Genomic DNA, 27,141 nt, shown 5'->3' on the forward strand with positions numbered 1-27,141 from the left:
TTTCATTTTGTTACCTAGTTTTACATGAGGAGCAATTAATTAAAATACACAACAGATGAAACAATTAGATTTCCTTTACTTCCCACACAAAATTGGTTTACGGAACTTTCACATTTTACTGGAACAATTAAATTTCCCAGTATGAATACATTTAGCTATGAATTTAACAGCTCATAAACTAATGCAAAAAGTTGTCAAATTACTGGGCCTAAAAGTGGCTTAATCTATCTGTACTATCTTTAATTATTTAAATATTCTTATGAAGAAGGTTCTAAGGAAGGAAGCAAGGTAGAAGGAAAAAGAAAGGAAAGGGAAAGAGAAAGAGAAGGGAAAAAGAGAGAGAGGGAAAGAAAGGAAGGGAGGGAAGGAGGGAAAGAAAGAAGTCATTTGGCATTTATTTGAAAGTAGAGTCAAGCTTGCTATTTGGTGGCAGAATTGCTAACTGGATGTAATAAACCACAACACAGACTTCACAGAAATGTTTCATCTTAGTAGCAAGAAGTTCATTTTGTGGTTTTAGTTTGAGACTATAGCTGCTTTCCTACTTAAAGTAGGAATTGGACCCATGGAACTCTCTGTTATAATTTATTATCTCATTCTGAGATGCATTCTATCTAAAGCAGGTGCTTGGCCACTTATGTTTAGAAGCTCATGGGGTCTCTACAGTAATATTGGGGATCAGCAGTAACATTTGCTGTCATCCTTTTATACTCATGAAAAAATAGATGTTAAGATAGCTAAATGACTTGCTCAAGGTGATATAGCTAGTATTTGGGCCTGAACCCTAAAAAACATGCATGCCATTGATTGTAATAAGTTGTGTTTTGTAAGCTAGTACCATATAGAGTTCCTGGCACCTGCTTGCCATTCAGCATGTATTTGCTGAATGAATTAATGACCATAAGAAATAAATTCTTCTGTACCCTAACACCACAGCCTTTCTGTTAAATCACAGTTTGTCATTTTGCCTGATCTGAGGAGATTTTTCTATTCTTTAAAAAATCTCGGAAATGGGATGTCTTACTCTTTCTTATTTGAGTTATGATGCTTCATACTAGTTGTAGATTCAATTCCAGGTTTATATGAAATATGGAATTAGAATATTGAGTTTTTTCCCTGATAGGAAATTTTAGATTTTTGTACATGTTTTAAAATCGGTATTGTCATGGTCATTTCAGAAATCTATTATGGCTTTTCTTTAAGGCTATATCTTTATTGAACAGGTAGGGAGCCAATATGCTGAATTTCATAGAATTTTCATGTGAGCATTTCCAACTGTAGCTGTCAAAGGTGGACTAGGCTTCCTGCATCAGAATCACCTAGATGCTTGTTCAAATTCAGATTCTAGATTTCCAGGGCCTAACCCTCTAGACTTTAAATTAGTTTCAGAACCACTGATCTATAAACTAAGATCTGAGGACTATAGACACATTTATTTTCATGCCAGTATGAATATTCTTGAAAAGAAATGAGGAGTTATAATATTTTTTTAAAATCTCAGTTGCCATTTTTATTAGATTTTAAGAAACTCATACTGAAATGATAAATCAATTTGGATATTCATAAAATAATGACTAGTGTAAGTCATGAAAATGGTAACTGAGGAATGAAACTTTGATACATGCTACAACATGGGTGAGTCTTGAAGACATTATGCTAAATGAAATAAGCCAGGCACAAAAGGATAAATATTGTATTATTTCACTTTTATGAAATACTGAATAGCAATATCTTTGTGTATGTATTATGATCTAATTATCACCAAATACTTGTTTTTTATAAGTGCAGGTAACTGACTTAGGACTCAATATAATGAGAAGGGTAACACTACCTTCATATCATCTTATGGTCTACTTATAGAGTCCGAATTAATATATAGATAGATAAGCAAATACGTAGCAAATGAGAATTTTTAAAATGTTATATAGTATCAGGGCTAAAGAAATTCAGAAGATATGAGATAATCCTTGATGAATTCCAGACTCTGTTTTGGTGTTGTGGTTAGTTTTTCACATTTAGATAATCATTGGTATCAGTTCTACTCTGCCCATACATTAAAAAAAAGAAAAATCCACTTTCACATTTACTTCAAAGCTGTCTTCTACTTCTAGTTTAATGTTGCAGTATTTGAATGCGAAATTATATTCCTGAGTTTAATGTGACTAAAAGTAAGTTGCGAAAACTGATACACTGTCAGTTTATATACTTTTAATTAATACCGAAAACATTCATTTTTTATGTGTGGTAAGATTTCTAAACTGTGACTATGACACTGTAATCCATTGCAGTGCTCATGTGTCTCTTGACTCATATGAAGGGAATAGCTTAGCACCAAAGCCACCATTCTGAACAAAGAGACTGTCTTGGAAGGTGATATGACACTGGGTCAATATGTTACTTCAGCTGACTCTAGCACTAAGACATCTAGAAGCTGTGTTCCTGAAAATTAACTTACTGGATCAAGATAGTTTATTAGTTGGCAGTTAAGAAATTCTGCATGCATTCTCCAAAGCTAAGGTTAAGGTGATAAAGCAATTGAGCCTTTCAACACTTAAAGAAAGGTGGAGGTGAAATGGAATAGCCATTCAAAACAGCAAATAATTAATTGAGTCTCTTTGTTAACAGGCAGGAGGTCAAGTATACATAGCCACAGCCATGATACAGTCTGCATTCTAAACAGCTGAGTCTTTGACTTGAAAGTGACTAGATTGAAATTTTGGGAACTATTTCAAATGAGAGATTAATTTAGAAGGGTAGTAAAATAGCTTGAAAGAGACTGTAAGAGATTCAAATGGTCATTTACCATACCTTTTGTCTTATTATCTCTATAGAGTTATAACTTTGACTTTCCTTTCTTTTCCTTTTATTATTTCTACTCATGTTATATATCTGTTTTTAAACTATAACTAAGAATTATACGGTAGGATAATGTTCATGTTATTAGACCAGTGTAACTATGAATAGATAGGCTCATATATATTAAAAGTTAACAAAAATGAAATAGGATGCTTCTGGAAACATTTGAATTATCTACATATTTATCATAGGACTTCTCTGGACATTGCATTTACATTTTTAAAGACTGGAATTATAAGGACTTAAGGAATTATAATTGTAAAAGATGAGATGTTTACAAAATTTTTCTCCTGGGTGTAACATAAAACAAGATAGCAGTAAATAATTGTGTTTAAAATAGAAGGCCAAAAGCAAACTTGCATATTTTCTAATTGACAAATAATATCTGAGAAGAAGTGTCCAAAATACACAGAGGGTGGTGCTGAATAAAATCTTTGGGAGGAAGAATAGGAAAAGACCTGGAACATTTCTTGGATGGGGATGTAAAGAATTAGAGGAAGACATCTGAGTGCCAGTGAACAGCCTGGAGGGATGGGCATTGTGCTGGAAAAAGCAAGGCAAACAGATGGCAGCAGTGAGAAAGAACTGATAAAGGGTGGGAGAGACATAGTATGCATCAGTAAGGCTTTGGGGCTCTATATTTTAAAACGAAACTGAATCAGAGGATTTTGTGAGAAGTATTTACTTGATTTCATATCTTTTTCAGAAAGGCATTTTATTTGAGGTAATACGGTTAGACTATTTAAAAGTTTTAAATGGAATTTAACACTGTTACATAAATCAAAATATCTATCCATGTGGTCATTCCAAAGTATGGTGCTCTTGCCTACAAACCCACTCTAATGCGGATTAGATCCCACATATTTCATACTGGAGATCTTTCTTAATCACTGATGTTTGTGCCCATGTCTCTTGGCAAAGCTCCCATGTTAGAGTGAAACGAAATTCCCGAGTTTGTGCCATTCAGATGAAGAATAGTGGGTGGTGAGCATATGTTTCTGAGAAGTTACTTTTATTTAAATCAAAGCCTCCTTCTTACATTTAACCCAAAGGCATTTAAGACCAGTTAAAGATTATTTCCATTAATTCTACTTGGCCTTATTTTACTCAATTGTAGAGGTATTTGAGGACTATTAATTGTTCTTATACCTGTGTCTGGGAGAGATTTATTAAGCTTCAGCTGTGGGAACCACATTGCTATCAGGACCCATTTAAATTTCGTCCACACATGAAGATGAGGGTTTGGTCCCATTTTGACTTAATAATCTCTCCTACTCTTTCTTTGAAGAAAGCTGTTGGTCATGTTTGAGCTGTGGAATGATGGTTTCAGAGTCTGTGAAATGTACAACTCACAAGGAGCATCAACATGACAGCTGTAGAGATTAGAGTCCATTTTGTGTGTGTACAGAATTAGGGGACCGATGCTCTGAAAAGCAGGCGAGCCTTCTCACATTAATCAATGTCTTTCAACCTAAAATCAAAGCAGCTTCCTGCAAGGAACAACACATATGGGCAGACATGATCTGTTTCCATTTTAAACGGGTACCTAATTATTCGGATTAAGATTTTATGAACTAGAAAAAAAGTGGCTACAGGATGTATGTATTAAAGAATAATAGAAAAAGGTAAATCTTCGGAGTAATTGCAGCCTCAACGTACTCAGTGTTTTTATGAAAAACACATGCCTCAATAAATTTTATAGTTATTGCTGACTGTGTACACTCAACTAAAAATAGCAGGTCAGAATCTTTAGCTTCTTGAAAGGATGCATTATAGGTTGAGATATGGTTGTGATTTTTGGAAAGTGATTTCTTTGGTGTTCTATGTGTAGAACATGGGCAACTAGGAATTCTTCCCCAGATTTATTAAGATATGACTGACAAATAAAAATTGTATGTATTTACAGTATAAAATGTGATTTGACATATGCACACTTTGTGAGATGATTAAATCTAGCTAATTAACATAGCCATGTCCTCATATATTTATCTTTTTGTGTGTGTATGGTGAGAACATTGAAGATCTACTTTCTTAGCAATTTTCAAGTACATAATACATTATTATTGACTAGAGTCACCACACTGTACAATAGATCTATCCTTTGACCAGCCACTCCCCATTTCTGTCCCCAGCCTCCACCAACAATCTCTGGCAACCATCATTCTATTCTATTGACTGGGAATATTTTGACCTCTGCATTTTCTTACAAACATTAAAAGTTTTTCAGTTCGTCCTTGGAAATAAATCTCCCCTTTTTTTCTTCTATTGTTGCCAAAGTTCCCTTATGATCTCTCACAGTCTTTTTTAACCCCTGACCTAAATGTTGCCTTTCTTATCTTGCCTCCTTTCTCCAAAAGACATTTATTCTCGGCTACCAAAAATCCTTTCCAAATTAAGCCTTTTCTCTAGCTCTTTCCCCCTCTCTATAGCTCCATGTAATTTATCCAGCAGAAAGGAAAAAGGTAATACTGGAAGACCTAGAAACATATGCATAACATTAAAAATAGGAGTTAGACATTTAATTTAATTTTAGTATTATTTAACTTAAAGTGTTGACAAACTATCATAGTACAAGTTATTGCAATATAAATAGCAGAAAATGAAATAAATAGAAAAATTTTCTGATAATATAGCAACTGGAGCTAGCTGAATAAGTGGCTGTCAAGCTGAGCAAATACATGATAATGCTGTTTTTAGAGGTGGTCAGTTGAGTTGATTTTGTAAAATCCCAAGCATCATGTGTTTTTTTTCTGGAAACAATTTGCTAATACTATTACAGTCTACAGTTGGGGGCATAAAGTTGACCTTTTCAAAGGAGTAAATTGTATGTAGTTACTGGTGCCTGAGAGCTCTTCTGCAAAACAATAGCATTGTATTTCAAAAATTAATAAGTTCAACAAGTTTAGAACAGAAATGTGTCAGGATACTTCATATTCTACTTGTGTTCTAACCTCCACACTGTCAACATTCTCCAGGAGAGTGAGCATTTTTGAGAAATTAGAGTAGTATTATTGATTATGTGGCATCTCACCTCTTCCCACACATACACCTAACTCAGTTTTACTAGGAAATTTTGAATCCAGTAGCACAGTTTAAACATTAATAATGCATATGTCAATTGTCACTAGAAAGCATATTAATCAAAAGATATATGCAATAGAGTAAAGACAATGGAATGGATACAAATTTTCAGGCCATAAAAATCAGGTATGCAAAAATATATAACTTTATTCTGCCATTGCTGACTTTAAGTGTCCTACTGCAAGCAAGTCTTAAGTGTCCTATTGCAAACAATGCTTTTCAATTCAGAGTAAACGTAAGAGCTTTCTGAGGCAATTCGAGACAAATTAAGTCTGTTTATAGTTCTTCATCTTGTCAGAACAACATCTAAGCTCCAGAAATTTATAGTGTGATGGCATCAAGGGAGGGACCCTGCACCTTGATGGACACCTTTCCTTGCTGGCATCCATGGGATGGCATGTCAGCCTGTCTGGTTCTCGGCTGTAAAGGTTCCTTTACTTAAAATCCCCAGTGCTGGCAACCACTGAAGTGTCTCCATTCACATCTGTGTCTTTTCTGTCCCTGAAAAAGTATCATAGGGTAACCATAAAATGCTCTAGGTAAAATGCTCAAGACTAGCTTTGTGCTCACTTTCTTCACTTTTACGAAGATGCTTTCTACCCTAAGCTAGGCATCTCATACCCTACAATATCACCAATATCATGGGAAACTGGCGAGTAAGCTGTGTTGGGTGCAAGCTGACCCTTGTGCCATTCTTCCAATAATATTCTCCAGGTGGCTACAGGTACTTCTAATATTTTGCATGGACAATGACTTAAAGATCCTAACCTCAGTCCTTGTAGACTAGTATTCATTCTGCAATTCAGTTGGTTTGCCTTCTCTGTGTCATATTGATGGCAATGGATATGGTCTGATGTAGAAAATACAAATAGCTTGCTCTTTCAGGGTGTTTTGTGGTATGAATATCCTTCAAACCTACCAAAAATGTGTGATACTATTTCCCTACCTGACGGAAACCAAACGTCTAAAGCTGGTTAGCTTAACTGAAGTGTCAGGGTTATGAGTCTAGATTGATGGATATATTCCTTTGAAGAGCAGTTAATTTTGTTTGATTCCATGACCTTAAGGGGTATTCCATGCAAAGCCATACTCAGTGAGACAGTTTGGATAGGGGGTTAAAACCTAGCTTGACTAAGGGGGAAGAATGTTTCTGAGTGCATGTCCATCTTTGGGAACAGAACGGTGGTGCTTCTGTATGAAGGTCTGCATTTGGGAATCTGTATTGAAAGAATAGTCAATATGTAAATTTATGTTAGCATTCATGTCCTTCATTTCCACAGATATGTTCTACTTTAAGCATATTCAATATATTAAAATCAAGGTTTACAAAATAGGGAATATAATTTTCATGACCAGAAGTTTCTTTATAGATCAAAATTCCTTTAAAAGCCATAACTCCATATTACACAGTAGAATACATGGGCACACACACACACACACACACTTTACATATGTGCTATATATTGTTTCTGTGCTGTATATATTCATTTACATACAAATTATTCTAGACAGCGAGTTAAGTTGTAATTATATTAAATACCTGAAGATTGCACGATCTGTGTTTTGAAATGCTTTAGTTAACAAACATTGTTGGAAATTAATTTATTGTTATGATTATACTAAATTCCTTAAATTTTTCATAGTTAAATGAAGGCATTTGTTTTTCAGGATCAAAAATACTCAATTACACAGCTCTTTTCAATTATAGAAGTTAGAGTCATAAATACAAATTTAATTGATTTTACATAATCAAGGCTGATTCACTAATAAGACCAGTTGTCACTATTTGCTTATTAAATTTTTCCTAATCACATTAGGTGAAAGTGAAATAACTCTTACATTTAACCAAGAACACTTTTTATCAATAAACAACAGTTCAGTTCTTTAAAGTTCATTCTTTTTTTGTTTCATCAGTACTGTTAAAATACATTTTCCTGCATAAGGAATCGGTAGAAGATGAATCTGAAACATAAAGGTGATGTTTCTGCTGCTGCATTCCTAGGACTAGAAACCCAACTGGAATCTCTCCAGTGTCCTGAAAGATTCTATTGCTGCTTAGCAGCCTGAGTCAGGTAGGGTATGCTCTGAGAGAATGGCCAATGTAGATAAACCATCCTTTCTTATGCCATCCCCACCCCACAAAATGAGACTGTGTAAGTCGCATAGCTTGAAATTTGACTCTATTTTTATTAAAGTTTTCTATACACATAAAGATCTTCTTCCTCTGCCTGAGGGTTCCCTTCCCACGATCTTTCCTTCCCCTTCTAGAAAGTAAGACAAATTCGAAACATTAACATGGGTTCTTGCCACCTCATCTGTACGTCATTTTGCCAGTAATGAGGCTCTTGGTTGGGATGGGATATCAGGGTAAAAGTGATTGTTAGGAATTGTATATACATATATCATTTTCTGAAACTACATCTGAAGTTATAAGCTCTGTGCTTGAGAGGATTTCATGAATCCAAAGAACAACTAAAGTCTATAGTTTCTATTTTTAATTTTAGAAGATTTGCATGATACAAAGAGAAGTCAACAAGGGGATAAAGGTAGCTGAAATACTACTGACTTACATAAAAATTTTGAGAGTACTAACTAATGAAACTGTATTGAATTTTAAAAATAAATCATTAAAAATGGGGCAATATGTACAAAGTTCACACTACTGATAGTGAAGCAAGTGTACAGAATCAAAAACTAAAAATTACTCATTTCTATCTTGATTTTACAGATAATACCTACCTAATTTAAAATAAACCTGTGCTTTTCAATATGGATTCAGTTATATTTAGTTTTGGTGTTTCTTTAGCTAATTATGTAATAAAATTTGACCAAACCTTTACAATGCTTTTCTTGTTCTCCAATGCAACAGAACCTGAAAATTGTTTTATTAGAGGGTTTAAAAAATAGTCTATCCATGTAAGTCTTCAAAAAGGATTGGAACTCTTGTCTTAGACCCAGTTAATTGATCTCCTTTATGAATTTATTATAGGAAGGGATGTCTAAAATTTACTGAGTACCTACAATGTGCTAGAATTCCTGCTAGAGCTTTTATGCGTTTTCTGTCACTATTTATATGATGCTCTAGCTAGGAAAATTTTTCAAGATTTCTAGACTCATGCCCTCTGGTACTACACGTTTGTGAAACAAGCTGGCGGGACTGGCAAATCATCTGCTTCTCAGTTCCAATGGACTTTTTTTGGAGACAGGGTCTCACTCTGTTGCTCAAGCTGGAGTGCATTGGCGTCAACATGGCTCACTGCAGCCTCCACTCTCTGGACTCAAACAATCCACCTAACTCAGCCTCCTCAGTAACTGGGACTACAGACGCATGTCAGCATGCCTGGGTAATTTTGTATTTTTTGCAGAGACAGGGTTTCACCATGTTGCCCAAGGCTGGTCTCGAACTTCTTGGCTCAAGCCATCCATCCTCCTTATTCTTCCAAACTGCTGGGATTACAGGCATGTGCTACTGCACCCAGCCTCCAGTGGACTTTTCTCATGCAAGAATGTGCTACTTGGGTTGCCAGATCTACCTATTTTTTTCAAGAGAAATAAATTTATATGACATCTCCTATTTGCTTAGCTAGCTCAAGATTTTTTTTAAAATGCATGAATCAAATAAAATATTTCTATAAGCCAGATTTGATGGTCTGACTACTGGTTTAGGATTTCTGATCTAATCTTATCTTCCTGAAAATGAGACCCAGATAGGTTATGTAGCTTGCCTAGAGGGAGCAGTTCACTTACAGCAGAGAGGACTAGTAACATCAAGACTGTTTCCATTTTTCTCCAGTCCATGGATTTGCAGGGCACAGGAGGACCATCACATGGTCACCAAGTGGAAAATTTGGGTAATAGAGAATGAGAAAGATTAAAAGTAGCAGAGGAAGAGCTAGATATACTCCAAAGCCTTTTAGTTCTAGCCACTGTGAAAACCACGCTAAACTCTGGCAATATTTTTCAAATGTAACAGGGAAAGGAAGTGATAAGGTATCATTTGATAATACTTTTTATCATTGTGTTGAGTGGACTTTTCGTTCTACTTATTTTCATGATAAAAGAATAGAAAAACATACATTTTTAAAATTATAATGATGTAAAGTTATGTGGCTTAATGCATACTTTGTCCTTTAGGATAGTGAAAAACATCCTCTTGTAATAGGCATCCCTAGAATATTAGTTTTTCCTTTCATCTCAATAATAAAGCATTAGATTTAGACCTCACTGGGATATATGCAATGCAAATAGTGTCCAGTACCTGGGGGTATTTTTAAGGGGTCAGTGATTGCATTAGATTGTGGCTAAGGTTACTTCTAATTCTGTGATAATCTGGGCCAATTCTGAACCGTATGAATATAAAAATCTCCCCAAGTCACAGAGGGAGGTTTTACAATTTTATCATAAATGGGAGAAGAGAGTGCTTAGACCCAGGGTTAAGGTATCTGTGTGACACCAGGATCAGGGTGGGGGTGGTCAGGAAAAGAGAAGGTGGGACGTATGCTAATCTCTCCATCCCCACAATGCAAAAGGGGTCTCTTGAGTATGCCAAAGTAGCTTTCAGGTGCTCCCAACAGGGTGAAAATTACAACCTTTTGGGAACATAAAAGAACACAAAATTAGTGAGAGAGACTGGAAATTTTATTATATCTATATTAGACCCCACTCCTTGACCTGCAACCATTCTGGTTAGAGGCATTCTCTGCCATACCACACAGAGCTGCTAAGACTCATGCAGTAAAGAAACAATTTTAGGCTCCTCGTCCAAGTCTCTGGAGAAATCTTGCCCAATGGATTCATAAGCATGAAACAGAATGTTTAAAATTCACATCCCAGAAATAAATATTGTAAAACATTGCTTATTATGAAAACACTAAACGTACAAATTTAAATGTAAATTTTAGCATTTATTGGGAAGCCTACATTGTATTCCTCAAGTAAAGCATAATCCTTCACTTGTTATTCTTCACATTTTCTAGGAGATAGGCAAGTGGCCAAGAAAATTAAGACAAAGAGAAGTTTAATAAGTTTCAGGATGTAAATCTGTAATAACTCTCTGACCACTTCTACTTACATCAAAGTAATGCATTCAACAGCCTAATGATTAAAATATAGATATAGATTTTAAGCAGTAATGGAATTAATGTTAATAATAGCTTTTTTCATTTTGAAATTATTTGATTAGATTCATGAGTTTAATATTACATTAAAATTTATAGACATATTTGAAGTAGTAATTCGTAAGACTTTAATTATATAGATAGCTCCCCTTGCATACTCTATTTTGCCTCATGATCTTAAAATATAGATTATTTTAAAATATAGAATACCTTTCAAGAATCTCAAAAGCTTAAACATTGTTGGCATAAAATTTTTTTACGCTGATACGGGTTGCTTTTTATATTATTTCATTAATGCTAATCTCACTTCAATATTAGGCAGTAAATTTGATAATTAGTTCAGGTCTTATCCTCTATCTTGGAGCATTTCTTCTTGGGTGATGTCATATAACACAAATAGTTGTCATCCACTAAAGGATATCCCAATAATCTGGACCAAAAATCTGGGTATGAAAGCTTTTATCCACACAGAACTTTTCCTTTTCCTTTTGTTTTAGAATCTTCTTGATCAATTCCCAGTAAAAATGAATGCATATTTCTCTTTCTGCTATTACAGATGTGAAGTCATGCCACAAAAAATATTTTCTAATATACAGTTTCAATCCATACATTCTGTTGATAGTTCCATATCATTAAATATTCTTCTCTAATATTATTTTTAATGACTCTAAAGTATTTTATTATGTGAGTGGACTGTGGTTTATTTAACCTGTCTGCTCTTGTTGAATTTTTCTCTCTTTTAAAATAGACAGTAATGCTTTAACTATCCATGTAGCCAAAATTTTGCATACATTCATAATCATCTCGTTAGGGTAAATTTCCAGAAGTATCATTATTATGTTTAAAAGAATATAAAATCTTGATATTGTTTTATAGAAAGGCATGTTACGTGACCAAATAGTTTATATGTAGAATATCAATGTCCCTAATCCCCCAACAACAATTTATTTTTATTAGTAGTAGTACATCTTTGTCAACATAGTAAGGAAGTGTTTTAATATCCCGTTATTATAATATGCAATTATTTGATGACCACTGAGGCTGAATAATATTTTATGCTTTCCTAGTTTTTAAAATAGGAGACATGGGAGGGGCACTTTTCTAAAAGGTCTATAAGTAACCCTGCAGAGAGTACCTTAATGTCATTAGCTTGAATGTGCGCATACCCCTCACTTCAGCTGTATATTAATGACATAAACGTTGTAGAAACATAATATTTACTTGATTTAATAAAGGGATGAGGCCAATAAAAATCCTGATCAAATTTCATTTTAAAATAAAAAAAATAAGTTGGTGAAAAACTGTGAAACTAATTGTTACATATAAATGCAACTAGCTTACATGATTTCATGTTCTCTGCAAGACATTGTGAAATATAAATCTTATTGAAAGTGCACATTTGCTTTGATGAAATGTACAGTTTGAATATATTTGATCTTTTCAGCTTTTGTGTATTTACATTCCTTTTAAAAAGTACTTCAATTCAAAATGTGACTTGAATTTAAAATATTTTTATCTATGCATGATTTTGAAACACATATTAAATGATCATTTATGTGATACATGAGATGTTTCTTGAACTGGATCTGTTAAAAGCCTTAAAATGTTATTGGCAGGAAATTGACTATATTAAGATAGAGTTACCCATTGCTGCATGACTGATTACCCCAATGTCTAGCATCTTAAAACAACAAACGTTTGTTATATCACATATTTTCTGAGGGTGAGGAAACCAGAAGCATCTTAGCTGTGTGGTTCTGACTCACGGTCTCTCACGAATTTGCAGTCAAGCTGTTGACCAGAGCCACAGTCTCTGAAGACTTGACTGAAGTATCTGCTTTGAAGCTCACTAATGTGACTGTTAGCCGACCTTCCTTCTTCACCACATGAGTCTCTCCTTAGGCTGCTCAGGACAGACCAGACTTCTAGAGTGATCCATGAAAGAGACTTGAGAGGAAAAAATAGAAAGAGGAAGGAAGGAGGGGAGAGGGAGAAGGAGAGAAAGAGGGAGAGCCTGTAAGTCTGTTTTATAACATAATCTCAAAAGTGATGCACCATCAGTTTTACCATAAACTGTTGACCTCATAGATGAATCCTATCACAGTGTGGAAAGGAAGTGCATAGAGTATATATACCAGGAGAGGCAGAGATTTATTTAGAGTAAATAGTATTAACTGTAAGTGAAAATTTACCATAATCAAGTAGCTTGAAATAAATGATGTCTGTATTAAGTATATCAAAACCTGTCCATTTATTTTAATTGTCAGTAGCCCTGTTTTAGCACTCTGAATTCCATAATCATCAAATGGCTAAACCCAAATGTAGTTTCAAAGAGTTCTCTAATTCTTTATTTTTTAAAGAAAATGCCTCGCATCTTCAGTGTTTTTATGGGATTTAAATAAAACTCCTTTCTTAATTTTAAATGCAATTTAAAAAAAACTAAAGTATGTTATCATTTTAAAGGAATATGTAAGCATTTTCTTATGTACTAATCCTCTTTCCTCTAAGTACTTGTGTTAGTCAGTTCTCACACTGCTATAAAGATACTACCTGAGACTGGATAATTTATAAAAAAAAAGAGGTTTAATTGACTCAGTTCCACATGGCTGCGAAGGCCTCAGAAAACTTGCAATCATAGCAGAAGAATACGGGGAAGTGAGGCACATCTTCTCATGGCGGCAGGAGAGAGAGCGAGCAAAGCGAAGGGAAAGTGCCACACTCATAAACCATTGAGGGAAACCAATCCCATAATCCAGTCACCTCCCACCAGGTCCCCTCCCTCTACACATGGGGATTACCATTCAAAATTAGACTTGGGTGGGGACAGAGCCAAACCCTATCAGAACCTATCTTTAACAACAATAATCATTTAATAATAAACTTTATTCCTTAATAAGAAAATTTTTTATTTCTCTGTATTTTTTATTTTTGTAAAGTTTCAACATGGCTCCCCCCCGCCCACCCCCGCCAAGAGTTTATTTAAAATGAGAATTACTTCAGGAGTCACTTCCCATCACTTGGAACCCAAGTGAGACTGATGTCATGTCATGGAGTGCAATGGAATCTGTAAAGACTTTAATATAGCCTATTTTGTTGTAGAATTTCTTTTCATCTTCCTAAAACAACATAGACATAACTGATTGTATAACATTATCTTCTTGTTCTAGGTCACCTAAAAACCCAGAACAGAAGATCATTAAGAGAGTGATTGCTCTTGAAGGCGATATTGTCAGGTAAGTATTTACCATTGTTTCTGAGTTCAAATTTTAAATATCTAGAGTTCTGTTATCTACATGACTTGGGAAATACATCTGAAGTCAAAGAGGACCAAAGTTTTGGAGACATTCCAAATGAGCTGGTACATCTTTAGTGAGCATCGTTAACCTTTCAGGTTGTAAGGAATACATAAACTTACTGATCATATTGTTATTCTTTAATTGTGAAGTATAGGATAAATATTAATTTAAATTAACAGTATATTCTGGCCGGGCGCGGTGGCTCAAGCCTGTAATCCCAGCACTTTGGGAGGCCGAGACGGGCGGATCACGAGGTCAGGAGATCGAGACCATCCTGGCTAACACGGTGAAACCCTGTCTCTACTAAAAATACAAAAACTAGCCGGGCGAGGTGGCGGGCGCCTGTAGTCCCAGCTACTCGGGAGGCTGAGGCAGGAGAATGGCGTGACCCCGGGAGGCGGAGCTTGCAGTGAGCTGAGATCAGGCCACTGCACTCCAGTCCGGGTGACAGAGCGAGACTCCGCCTCAAAAAAAAAAAAAAAACAACAACAGTATATTCTAAAATGATCATTAAATCATTATTGATCAGATATTAAAATTAGCATGACTATTTTAAGATTATGATGTTAAGATTCATTTAAAAAAATTCAAGAACATTTAATTATTTTAGAAGCAAAGGCAGAAACTAAGAGGACTCTTTTGTACTCATAGAGATGGGAGAAAACTGAAAAGGATATGAAACAGAAACTTCTGAATCAGTGACAAGAATGAAAGCTTTAGATGATAAGATTGTAACAATCAAGTGTACTAAAGCAACCTTTAGTATTGTTGTATTTATTGTACTTGCTGATAAATCAAGAAAAATTGTTGACATTCAGCAAGTAAATACTGTGTGGCATGATATGTCTCATTATGATCGTTTTCTTTAAACAAGTTGTAGCCAGGCCTATACAATGTGGTAACCAAAATGCTTTGAGTACTACATTCAGGAAGTTTTCTGACCCTGTTTTCTTAAAAAAACTTGATCCTAAAGTATTTGTATTAATAATAGTATGTTTTAATTAATCTCACTAAAATGAACCTCAATCAGTTTTAGAGCAGATTTTAGGCCAGCACTTCTCACAGCATGGCCAGAGGATCCCAGAGGATCCCCAAGACCCTTTGGGGGTCTATGAGATTAAAACTACTTTCCTAATAATACTAAAGTGTTACTTGCCTTTTTTCACTCTCATTCTCTTGTGAGTGTACGGTGGAGTTTTCCAGATGCGTAATATTGGAATTGATTGAATGCAGGAGCAGATACGAGAATTCAGCTTTTTTCTATTAAGCCAGAAACTAAAAATCTTTGCACAAATATTTTAAAAAATCATTATTTTTACTATTTATTGTTTGCTTTTGGAAAAGAACTGTAATTTTTATTTAAATTCTATTCTTTTTAATGTAAGGGTTTATTATTGGTATTTTAAATTGAATCAATAAATGAAATTTTAAAACAATTTTCTATTTTAATTTCTATTGTGGTAATTACTGGTAAATAGTAGTCACATAAATAAAAGTGTTTTGAGATTCTCAATTATTTTCTAAAATGTGAAGGAGTCCTGATACCAAACAATTTGAGAACTTTTTGATGTAGAAATTCATAGCAACAATTTCCGCGTCAGGACTAAGTGCTCATTAGTAGCCTACATGATATCAATGAAGCTCTTTTAAAAATTTATTGAGGCATAATTTATTTACCATACAATTCACCCATTTAAAATATACAGTTCAATGATTTCTAGTATAAATTTATACAATTGTGCAACCCCCACAACAGTCTAGTTTTTGAACACTTCTCTTACCTGTTACCCTCAAAAGTTCTCTCTTGTCCATTTGCACTAAACTCCTGCTTTAACTCCCAACCCCAGACAGCCACAGGTCTGATTTCAGTCTCTAGAGTTTAGCCTTCTCCAGAAATTTTATTTAAATGGAATTATACAATATACAGTCTTTGGTGTCTGTGTTTTGTTGTTGTTGTTGCTAACAATGTTTTTTAGGTTTCTCTATATTGTGCATGTTATTAGAATTTATTTTTATTCCTGAGTAGAATCTATTTTATATATTTACCACATTTTGTTTATCCACTCACAACTTGATGCATATTAGGATTGTTTCCAGTGTAGGGATATTATGAGTAATTCTATAGGTATTGATATAACATCTGGTTATACCAGATGTTACACATATTGTATGAACATCTGGGTCTTTCGGTGGAAATATATTCTCATTTCTACTGGATATACAGTTGGCCCTCTGTATCCATGGGTTCTGCATCCCTGGTTTCAACCAGCTGAAGATGGAAAATATCCAGAGAGAGAAAAAACAAAGGATCGTTGTGTCTGTTCTAAAAAAAAAAAAAAAAAATACAGACTTTCTTATCATTGTTCCCTAAACAATGTGGTAAAACAAATATTTACATAGTATTTATATTGTATTAGGAATAAGTAACCTACAGATAATTTAAAGGATATGGGAGCTGTGCATAGTTATATGCAAATACTACATCATTTTATGTAAGAAACTTGAGCATCTGTGGATTTTGGTGTCTGTGGGGGGATTTTGGTATCTATATTTGTGGGAACGAATCTCCCACAAATACAGAGGGACAACTGTATCTGTGGGACGCTGAGTGTTATGGTAGGTTCATGTTTAACATTTTAAGAAACTGCCAAACTATTTTAGAAAGTGACTGTATCATTTCATGTTCTGCCAGCAATGCATAAGTAATCTAGTTTTTTTACATCCTTGCCAGCACTTGGTATTGTGAATATTTTTTTATTATAGCCATTCTAGTGGGTGAGAAATAGAATCTCATTGTGATTTTGAATTGCATTTCTCTGAAGGCTAGTGATATTGAGTATCTGTTCATGTGCATACTTTCCATTCATGTCTCTTTTTGGGTGAAATAACTATTCAGATTATTTGCACATTTTGTATTGGGTTGTTTATATTTTGAGTTATAAGAGGTTCTTCTTTGATTTTGATTATTTTAATGGAGTGAGCATTTGGGGGAGGATATGTAATGCTATGATTTAGTCAGGGCTAAGTCTATATTAGTATAAAATAACTTAGTTATCGTTTCTTATAGAATGTATGTTCTAAACTAGAAGAACTTGGTGACTTTTTTTTTTTTTTCAAGAGCCTATCCAGCCTTTTGCTTTGTGGCAGAAACTGGGAAGAGCAGTACATATAGAAAGCCGTTTGATATACATCACAAATATCCAAAATACACTTTTAGGATTTGAAAAACAGTATATAGATATGATGCAAATCCCATTCAAAGAATGTCAGCAACCCTTGAAAACATTATCCTAAGCGAAGGAAGCCAGTCACAGAAGACCACACATGTATGATTCCATTTATATGAAAGGTCCAGAATAGGCAGATTCCTAGAAACAGAAATAGATTAGTGATTCCCAGAGGCGTGGAAGAGGGGGAGTGAGAGTTACTGCTAATGAGTGTAAGGTTTTTATTGTTTTGGAGGAGTATGAAAATGTCCTAAAATTAGAGTGTGGTGATGATTACACAACTCTGTGAATATACTATACTAAAAACATTGAGTTGTACATTTTAAATGGATAAATTCTATGTTATATTAATTGTATCTTAATAAAGCTATTTTTAAAACCCAAAAGAATGTGGCACCAAAGCAGGCAAAAATTTCATCTACATAAAGCAATCTAACAGGATTAGGAATACCAAGGGATCCATTTTATATTATAATCCAAAGACAACACAGCTTTTGACTCAGATGGGTCATTATTGGTCACTAGCTGAACAGTCAACAATGTGAAACTGCAAAGCTTAATCAGACATAAAAAGCTTTGTGTAATCAGAAATCCTACAACAGACCTTTCTGAGGAAAAAGTACAAGTTGCTTTCCTCAGCACATGTAAATACTGGGTTTACAGCAGAACCAGAGCCAGAGCAAGGGTTAATGATGCAAGGCTGGGAGTCGAGGGAACAGGAGTTGGATAATGTAAAAGGTCTACACCCTCTCTTTCCACTGCTGCAGTCCACGTGCAAAGTCTGCGAATTGACACGAGGGTCATATGGCTCTCTCTGTCCCCCTTTGGTACACCTCTATCATGGAACAATGAAAAACATAAATAAAGGACCTTCCTACTGTGTGGGCTCTAAAAGTATTTGATAATTGATTCAAAAAATAATCATTTTTCGGTGTTTGATGTTTTTAAAGAAAATTAAAAACTTCTTTCCCTTTGAAACTTTGGCACCTGAAGATCCTTGGCTTCCTGGATTTTATATTCATAATTGAATACATATATTCCTATAATGATTTTCTAACAGTGTCAAATGTTAAAGGGTATTTAGGGAATAGAATATTATTTACTGATGCGCGTACTTCTTTTGTCTGTGACTCATTTTTTAAAAATGCCAGAATATATTAAAAAATTATAAAAATATGCTGTCGACTACTAAAAGCCATTAGTCTACTGGTCCCTGACTTGCGGCAGGCAAGGTGCTCTGGTCTGTGATGTGGATTTTTTAGTCCCATCTTTCCTCTGGATATTACTGGATTACCTAGTTGGTGAGCTAAACTAAAATATTTTCTTGGAAAGAATTTGATATTTCCTAAAATGATTAAGGAAACAGTCTTATTTTTTAGGACTTATTTATACTTACTGTAGGTTTCAGTAGTATTTGAGGTTAGACCCATTGAAGGATTAATCGAAGGATTAATAGAATCTTCCGTTTAATATTCTGGTAGTTACACTCCTTTAGGTAGCAAAAGCAGCTATGTAGTGAAATATAGCTTAAAGAGCACTTAAGGGTATCTGGGGAAGTAGGGCAGTAGGAGCCAAGGCTCAGCCTCTTTACTGCAGAATGGGAATGACAGTGTTGCAGGACTTCCATTTTCTGTCACTTGCATCCCCCTTTGCACATTGCCTTTGCCTATCTGTGTTTTGGCTGGCTTTTGCCCCGCCACCAATTGCTGACTTCTTGGATGTGCCTCATCTCTAAATTACCTGAGAGAAGTCTGAGTGTTGCCCTTTGAGATATAGATCTGGGACCTGTCCACCTGACAGACGGCTGGTCAACCAGTTGATCGACTGCTTTTGGGGTAGGCATCCTTCCCTGGTCCTGTCAGCTGTGTCTAGGTAGAGCAGTCATCTGCTGCATACCTTGTACTTATAAGGAACCTGTTGGTAAGGGCTTGTTGGTATGACAGATAGGATGAGACATCCCAGAATGGGGCATTACAATTAGCAGTCACTTTGTTCAGCATTACCTTTCAAAACATTTCAATAAAACTGTTATCTGCTCTCCCTAGAGTTGCTTTGACATTACTGTCTGGGGAAAATCAACTTCTTCTAAAGATTTGTTTTAAATTACGGAAATAACACAAGCTTATAAAACTCAAAATGCCTTGATGAACATCCTTGCACACATACCTTTGTATACTTGTGTATTTATTTTTGTAGAATAGATACCTAAAGGTGGAAATATTGGGTCAAGTTTGTTGTTGTTGTTGTTGTTACTGTGGTTGTTATTTTTAGTTCCAGTGTATGCTGCCAAATTTTCCTCTCAAGCGGTTTGTGTACATTTATACTCTCATCAACACAGCATGAAAAACCGTTTTAGAGAAAATTGGTTTAAAGGTCATGTGCAATGGGGAAATTTTGGACTTAAGATTTACAGGGTAAAACATTTTAACACAAATTTTGAAATTACTTTTGGGTGATCAGGTTAAATTTCATTTAATCAGTTCACTGACCGTAGACCTTAGTGCCATTCATTTAATAAGCACGTGGTCTAGATACTGGAGAGACATAAATGAACACAAGAGACAGTGTCCCTGCCCTCATGATGCTTACTTACATTCTAGTGGTTAGAAGCAGGCAACAAACAAATATATAAGACATAATGCAATGTCATGGGTAAGATGTGCTATGAAGAAAAATAAAGTAGAAAAGGGCTTAGAGAGAGATAGTAAAGGTCTGGGGCTGTAAGATGTTCACTGAAAACTTCCGTAACAAAAAGTTGTTTGAAGAGACTCATAAATTAAGGATGACAGGGAAAGAGTCATACTAATGTCTGAGGAAGGGAGAGTTCAAACCGAAGGAATAACAAATGCAAACCTAAGATGGATATGTGAGTTCAAGGAAGTACAAGAAGCCAGCATGGTTGGGACTTTACTGAAGGAGGGAAACTGAAGTAAGATTGTATCTGAGAGGTTTTCAGAGCCTTGTAGGTCCTAGAAAGGACTTTGGATTCATTTTAGAAGGATAGTGAGCATGGAGCAGTATGATCTGATTGGCATTTTTAAAGAATCACTCTTTCTACTGCTTGGAGAATAGACTAAAGGGGGATAATCTGACTCAAACCACTGGTCAAAGTGTTTTTTTCTTGAGAAAATAATATCTAGCTTCTTGTAGAAAGAGTTGTATCCTTGTTTATGACATGCATGATACTTTTATTTGTTATTTTAAATGACTCAGATAAAAGTAGTTATGTTTTTTATACTCACAGTCATTATGATTATATAGACAAGGCAAAAAGTAGCCTGGAAGTACTTTTTCAGAGAATTCAGCTGAATTTACAAATAAATGTTGTAAAAATTGAGACTCGGGGGCAGGGGGAGGGTGAACTTTCTACCTTGATGTCAGCGTTGATTAAAATCACAAGGCAATTGCTTGATTCTCTGGATCTCTTAGCTAGGAATGCAGTCATTTTCATAATGTTGACCCAAATGGGTATGCTTATCTATAACATCCAACAGTAAAAATAAGCTGATTCTACTAATACTTAGACCCATTAGTTCCACCGAAATATTGTTTTTAGTTAATTGCTTTTCCTTACTAATTTGTTATGACTCAAATAGAAGCATTGTTTTAGAAAAACATGAAATGAACGCAAACCACTAAACTCCAGCAAGTCAATGTGAGGCGGCCACAATTGAAATTGTTAAGGCATCAGTGTTTTTATTGGGACACTTGTATTTCTGTTTCATGGATCTTCTCTGCCCAGTCAGAAATGAAGTCTAGCATCATTTTTCCTCTCTCTTGGTGAAATACCACTTTATAGAATTTTGGAATTTCGGGCTTCATGTGGTTAGCAACCTCAATGAAGTAAGGGAATGGACTCTTTTTAATCCCTAGTGAAGAAGATGACCATATAACTTAGCATCTAAACTAGGACACTTGAGAGTGAGAAAAGATGAATTCATTATTACATGAGGGAGTTAACGTAAACTGGGACTGCCAAGACAAACTGAGACAAATGGTTACCCTGCTAAAGAAATGTAATCTGCTTTATAAATCACTTCACATAATTGGATTTTGTTTAGTTCATGGACCTGACTGTTCAGGAAAATTCCAAGAAATGTTCATAGAAAACAGAATCACTTCTTGGCTCCAGGGAGGAATCAGGCAGGGGAGGATCAATGCTGTTGTCAAGAAGTGTGTCCTGCTCATGACGCAGTCATTTTGTGCTGGTGAGTACAGCACAAGGCTTTCTTTAACTAGTATTGATACTGCAGAGTAATCTGAGATAGAGAATCATGAGTCTTCTCTCACTGCAAAATATTTAAATGATAATTTGTCTTTGAGTCTAAAGACTGTATTGTAAAATGTCAAAACACCCTAATTTATTGAAAACAACTTTCCGGTATTAGCAAAAAAATCCATTTGTCACCAGAAATTAAACATTTCAAAGCCTGTTGATTTTAAATGTACTATTGAAGATGTGGAAATCAATATTAGCCTATCATAGCTGGTTGAATCATATTGGGTTCCAGCAAACGATGAATCTTTATAAGAAGAAAAACAGAACTAAATTGAGTTTACCCCAGTAAAACTACAAATGATGCTTGTTTAATAAGTTCTTTTTTTTTAATGATTGGTGCAGTAGCTCTGAATAATAGAAGCCAATGTATCCGTATGGCTCTTTTCTTGAAGATCATGCAGTCATTTATGTCATTTTTGGTAGATTAATAATTTAGAGATGGTTTCTGTCCTGAAAGGAGGGAGATATGAAAAGAAACTCATGTCCAGGACCCTGTTAAAGATTTGGTGAGTAAAATGTTTTAGAGCATGGAAGCTAAGAGTTTTATTTTATAGTTCTCAAATGGGAGCTGAGTAGGCAGTTCTTTTGAGGACAGAGGATATTTGTACACTGTTTCTTAGTTGTTGGTAGCTTCAGCAGAAGGTGTTCAGAAATCTTTGAGGCCCTATAGCCTGGTTTAATTTGAACACTGAATTTTCCCAAATCAAAATAGCATTGCATACCTGTCTTTAATGCTTAGGGTCTGACCAATGCTGCCATTTAATAGACAAGGGATTGAGCAGTACAGTTAAATGTCTTAGGCTCTGTCTAAGGGTTTAGTTGCCACCAAATAAGAGGCATTTGTGAAAAATCATCAGTATCCCTCTGATGTTACCCCTAGAAATTATTAGTATATTGTGGATATTCTTACCTTTTTCTTGTTAAAGAATTATAATTTTTCCTTACTGAAGAATCATAGATTGGTAGACAATCTATACCTTTATGGAAATATTTCTTTCTTTTCTAAAGTTGTAGGTGGATTATTTTTCATACTATTGCTGTATCAGTGAATAAAAATTGAATCGTTAATAAAAACTGTATGTCTTAGCAATAGGTATTTGTTTCTAATCACCAGAGAGATAGTCAACTTAAGTTTATATATAGACTCTTTACATATATTTAAGTTTATGTATAGAATTTTGATTTTATATCAAGATTAATAAATGTGAAGAATGTCGATTTTTAAAAAATACATATTATTTGTGTAATCAGTTTAGCAGTATACGGAGGTTTCTGGAGGCAGTACATCATAGGGCATATGCTTTCATGTGTGACAGCTGCATTTACATTGAATTGCTTTTTCCAATAATGGTAACACCTATTTTGTGATACTCTCCCCACCCCTGTCAGTGATTTCCTTAAATGGTTTTATTTTCTACCTTAGTCCACCTATCTCTTGTGAATAGAGTTCATCTTTAGATAGGAAAATCTTGCATATTTATTCATTTGTGCCTAGTTATTCATTTGGTATGATGTAGAAGCCGTGAGCACAAACTATGAACTCAAACTGCCTTGGTTCAGATCCTAGCTTTGCCACTTTGGCAAATTACTTAACTCTGTAAATGAAATCTTTCTCATCGATAAAATGGAAATTGTAATAGTGTATATTCCATGGTGCTTTCTTGAGAATTATATGAAGTAATGGATATAATTTGGTTAGCACAGTGCCTGGCTCTTAAATGTGTTCAGTAAATATCAGATAGCAGTAGTTGTTGTGATTTAATCATGATTTATTGAGTGCCTTGAATATTTCCTGTGTGTTAAATACTGTTCCTGTCTCTGGGATTATAAATTTTAAAAGCCAAAGATTCTTGCCCTTTTAAAGTTTATAGTCTGGTGGAAAGAGAACAAAGGCAACAAAAGAAATGGAATATAACAAGAGAATTACCACTATGAAGATGCGCTAAAACCCCTGGAGCTTAGCAGGAACATCTGGTGGGCCTGAGTAGCCCGGCTGTATTGGAGACAAATTTTGGGTTGAAGTTTGAGATGAGAAGGAGATCTGTAGCCTCCTTCTTAGTTGCAAAAATAATGTGTGCTTAGTATGGAAAATTCAAACAATACTGGAACATAAAATGTAAAAAGAAAAGGTTCTCATTTCTCTCCCTCTAATCACACCCCCAGAAATATGTCTAGTGTGTATTCTTCTATTCTATGTCATATTAAAAAGATTAGACAAACAGCACCATCAAAAAGTGGGCAAAGGATATGAACAGACACTTCTCAAAAGAAGACATTTATGCAGCCAACAAACATATGAAAAAAGTTCATCATCACTAGTCATCAGATAAATGGAAATCAAAACCACAATGAGATACCATCTCACGCCAGTTAGAATGGCAGTCATTAAAAAGTCAGGAAACAACAGATGCTGGAGAGGATGTGGAGAAATAGGAACACATTTACACTGTTGATGAGAGTGTAAATTAGTTCAACCATTGTGGTAGACAGTGTGGCGATTCCTTGAGGATCTGGAACCAGAATACCATTTGAAGCAGCAATCCCATTACTGGATATATATCCAAAAGATTATAAATCATTCTACTATAAAGACACATGCACGTATATGTTTATTGTGACACTGTTTACAATAGCAAAGACTTGGAACCAACGCAAATGCCCATCAATGATAGACTGGATAAAGAAAATGTGGCACATATACACCATGGAATACTATGGAGCCATAAAAAAGATGAGTTCATGTCCTTTGCAGGGACATGGATGAAGCTGGAAACCATCATTCTCAGCAAACTAACACAAGAACAGAAAACCAAACACCGCATGTTCTCACTCATAAGTGGGAGCTGAACAATGAGAACACATGGATACAGGGGAAGGGAACATCACACACTGGGGCCTGTCAGTGGGTGGGGGACTAGGAGTGGGACTAGCACTAGGAGAAATACCTAATGTAGGTGATGGGCTGATGGGTGCAGCAAACTACCATGGTATGTGTATACCTATGTAACAAAACTGCATGTTCAGCACATGTACCCCAGAACGTAATGTGTATAAAAAAAGATTAGAAAAATGTTTATTTTATACCAGATTTTATCTTGAATATTCCAAAATAAAAATATGCACTTGAATCTCTAAGGAATCAGATGTGTATCTGTGGGGAGTTCCCCATACATGTTATACTAGCATACCTTTGCTAGGTAGGTATTGGAAGACATGACAATTCCAGAATTGCCTACTTAGTAAGTCTTGGAATCGCCCTAGCAGTGGCATACACAAGATATCATGACTATATTATTGGGTAGCAATGATATTTGATCTAGACAAATGTATAGAAAAGTAAGGGAAAGAGAAGGAATATTGAATAATGTCCTCATTATTCAATGTTTTTTATATTAGACTCACTATATCTAAAATGAAATATTAGAACCATCACGTCCTCTCTAGGTAGTCCATGGGCTAAAACAACTGAGGTGCTTAAGATGGGAAACACATTGGCTTAGCTTCATTAGGAAGAATCTCTTCACACAGGGCCTAGCTAGATGATCTGATCTGACTGTATCCTCATACACACCTCCATGCCTCTGTCTGAAGATGGTAATCAGTTTCTAACTTGTGATACTTTTCACAAAACTTCTTTCCCACTTCTTAGACTAGCTTTGGAACATTACTCCTTAGTTCTACCATGAGCCTCAGCTTTTCCCGCAATACAGATGGACATCATGAAGTTCTCCTTCAGAGTCTGGTATTTCCTAGCAGGAAGCACTTGCCACTTGAAGCTGGTTAGTGCATTCGTGTATTAATCCACTTAGGCCTAGTGTTCCATTATTGGAATGCTAAACATGTGGGAGTTTTTTATGTCCTACTGCTGAAGATTATTGCTAAGGTCTGATTTTTCACTCATGCAAAAATTCAAAATCGCAAACTCTAGCATAAATGGGTTAATTAGCCTTCTTTACTGCTGACTCAATTACATTTCTTAGTAGTATAACTTTCTAAAGGTATGAACTCCAAGTAAAGATGTAGAGAAATAGTAACTTTTGTACCTTCTTTTGAACTAAATATTAAATTATATTGTTTTCTCTGTCAGTGGTAATGTAAGTCTGTCACATATTTGGAAGGGATATATAAGTATAATTATCTCAGTAGGAAGCTTAAAAATTGTCTTTTAAAATAACCCCTGTTTTTAGCTGAGCTTCAGAAGCATGTCAGAAAGAGTCTAGAATATTTCAGCCAGAACAATTACTTAATATTAAGAAACAGCTCCTCTATTTTTGTGCAATTTCAGTTAACCTTGTTTAACTTAACGTTGACCAGGGTTTCTCTTTTAAGATGTTGGGAGGAAGAATTTTATGTAGGGAACAGATATATTCAAGTTATTTATTTAATTAGTTATGGATGCTTTTACGATTTTATTTAAAAAATGTAGGAAAGATTTTTTAGGTGTTTATGTACAATGAAGAGTAGCATGATATAGTAGATGGTGTTATTACACTTGAATTAAGAAAATAGAAAGTTCAGTCCCAGCTGTGTTCCATACAAAGCTGTGTAACCTTGGCAAAGTTACTGATTTCTGAATTTGATGTATTTGTATCTATTTTCTGGATTATTTTGAAGACCAAATAAGATTAAATATAAATACACACACACACACACACACACACAGACACGCCATATATACATGCAGCAATACTTTGTGAGCTTTAACACATGATGGACATTTAATTTATTATTGACTCATTTTCTGTTTGGCTTCTTCAAAGCTTAACAGAATGCCTTGCCCATTTTAGATTATCAAATTTTTGTTATGATTGTTGAAATAATATGAATGTTCTCCTAGATTAATGAATAGCTCTGTATTTTGTAAATTGTAAAGTTGGAAGAAACAAACAAATTAAAAGTTTTTTAATTTAAATTTTTATTTTATTGTGATGTCAACACTTTATATGAGATCTACCCTCTTAAAAGACTTTTAAATGTGCAATACAGTATTGTTTACTATAGGCTCAATGTTGTACAGAGATCTCTAGAACTTATTCATCTTGCTTAACCTAATTTTATACTCATTGATTACCAACTCCCCATCACCACCTCCCCCAGCTCCTGGTAACCCCCTTCTACTCTCTGTTTCTATGAGTTTGAGTGTTTTAGATACTTCATGTAAGTGGGATCATGCAGTGTTTGTCCCTCTGTAACTGGCTTAACTCACTTAGCATAATACTCTCAAGGTTCATTCATGTTGTTGCATGTGGCAGGATTCCCTTCTTTTAATACTTGAAAAATATTTC

The 27,141-nt window shown here is 34.9% G+C and overlaps 1 protein-coding gene across 1 annotated transcript in view; it reads left to right on the forward strand.

Annotated features, from left to right (window-relative positions):
- Nucleotides 1-9,196: 9,196 nt before the first annotated feature.
- Nucleotides 9,197-27,141, forward strand: part of LOC105516131 (mitochondrial inner membrane protease subunit 2-like) — a gene marked incomplete at its 5' end in the record, with an annotated part of 303,043 nt that continues 285,098 nt past the window's right edge. Inside the window, 3 exon segments of the mRNA XM_011948221.1 lie at nucleotides 9,197-9,247; nucleotides 13,991-14,082; nucleotides 14,222-14,287. Of these exon segments, the coding sequence (XP_011803611.1) occupies nucleotides 9,197-9,247; nucleotides 13,991-14,082; nucleotides 14,222-14,287 (209 nt within the window).

Source organism: Colobus angolensis, unplaced genomic scaffold (genome assembly GCF_000951035.1).
Source record: "Colobus angolensis palliatus isolate OR3802 unplaced genomic scaffold, Cang.pa_1.0 Scaffold275, whole genome shotgun sequence".
Lineage (NCBI taxonomy): Eukaryota > Metazoa > Chordata > Mammalia > Primates > Cercopithecidae > Colobus > Colobus angolensis.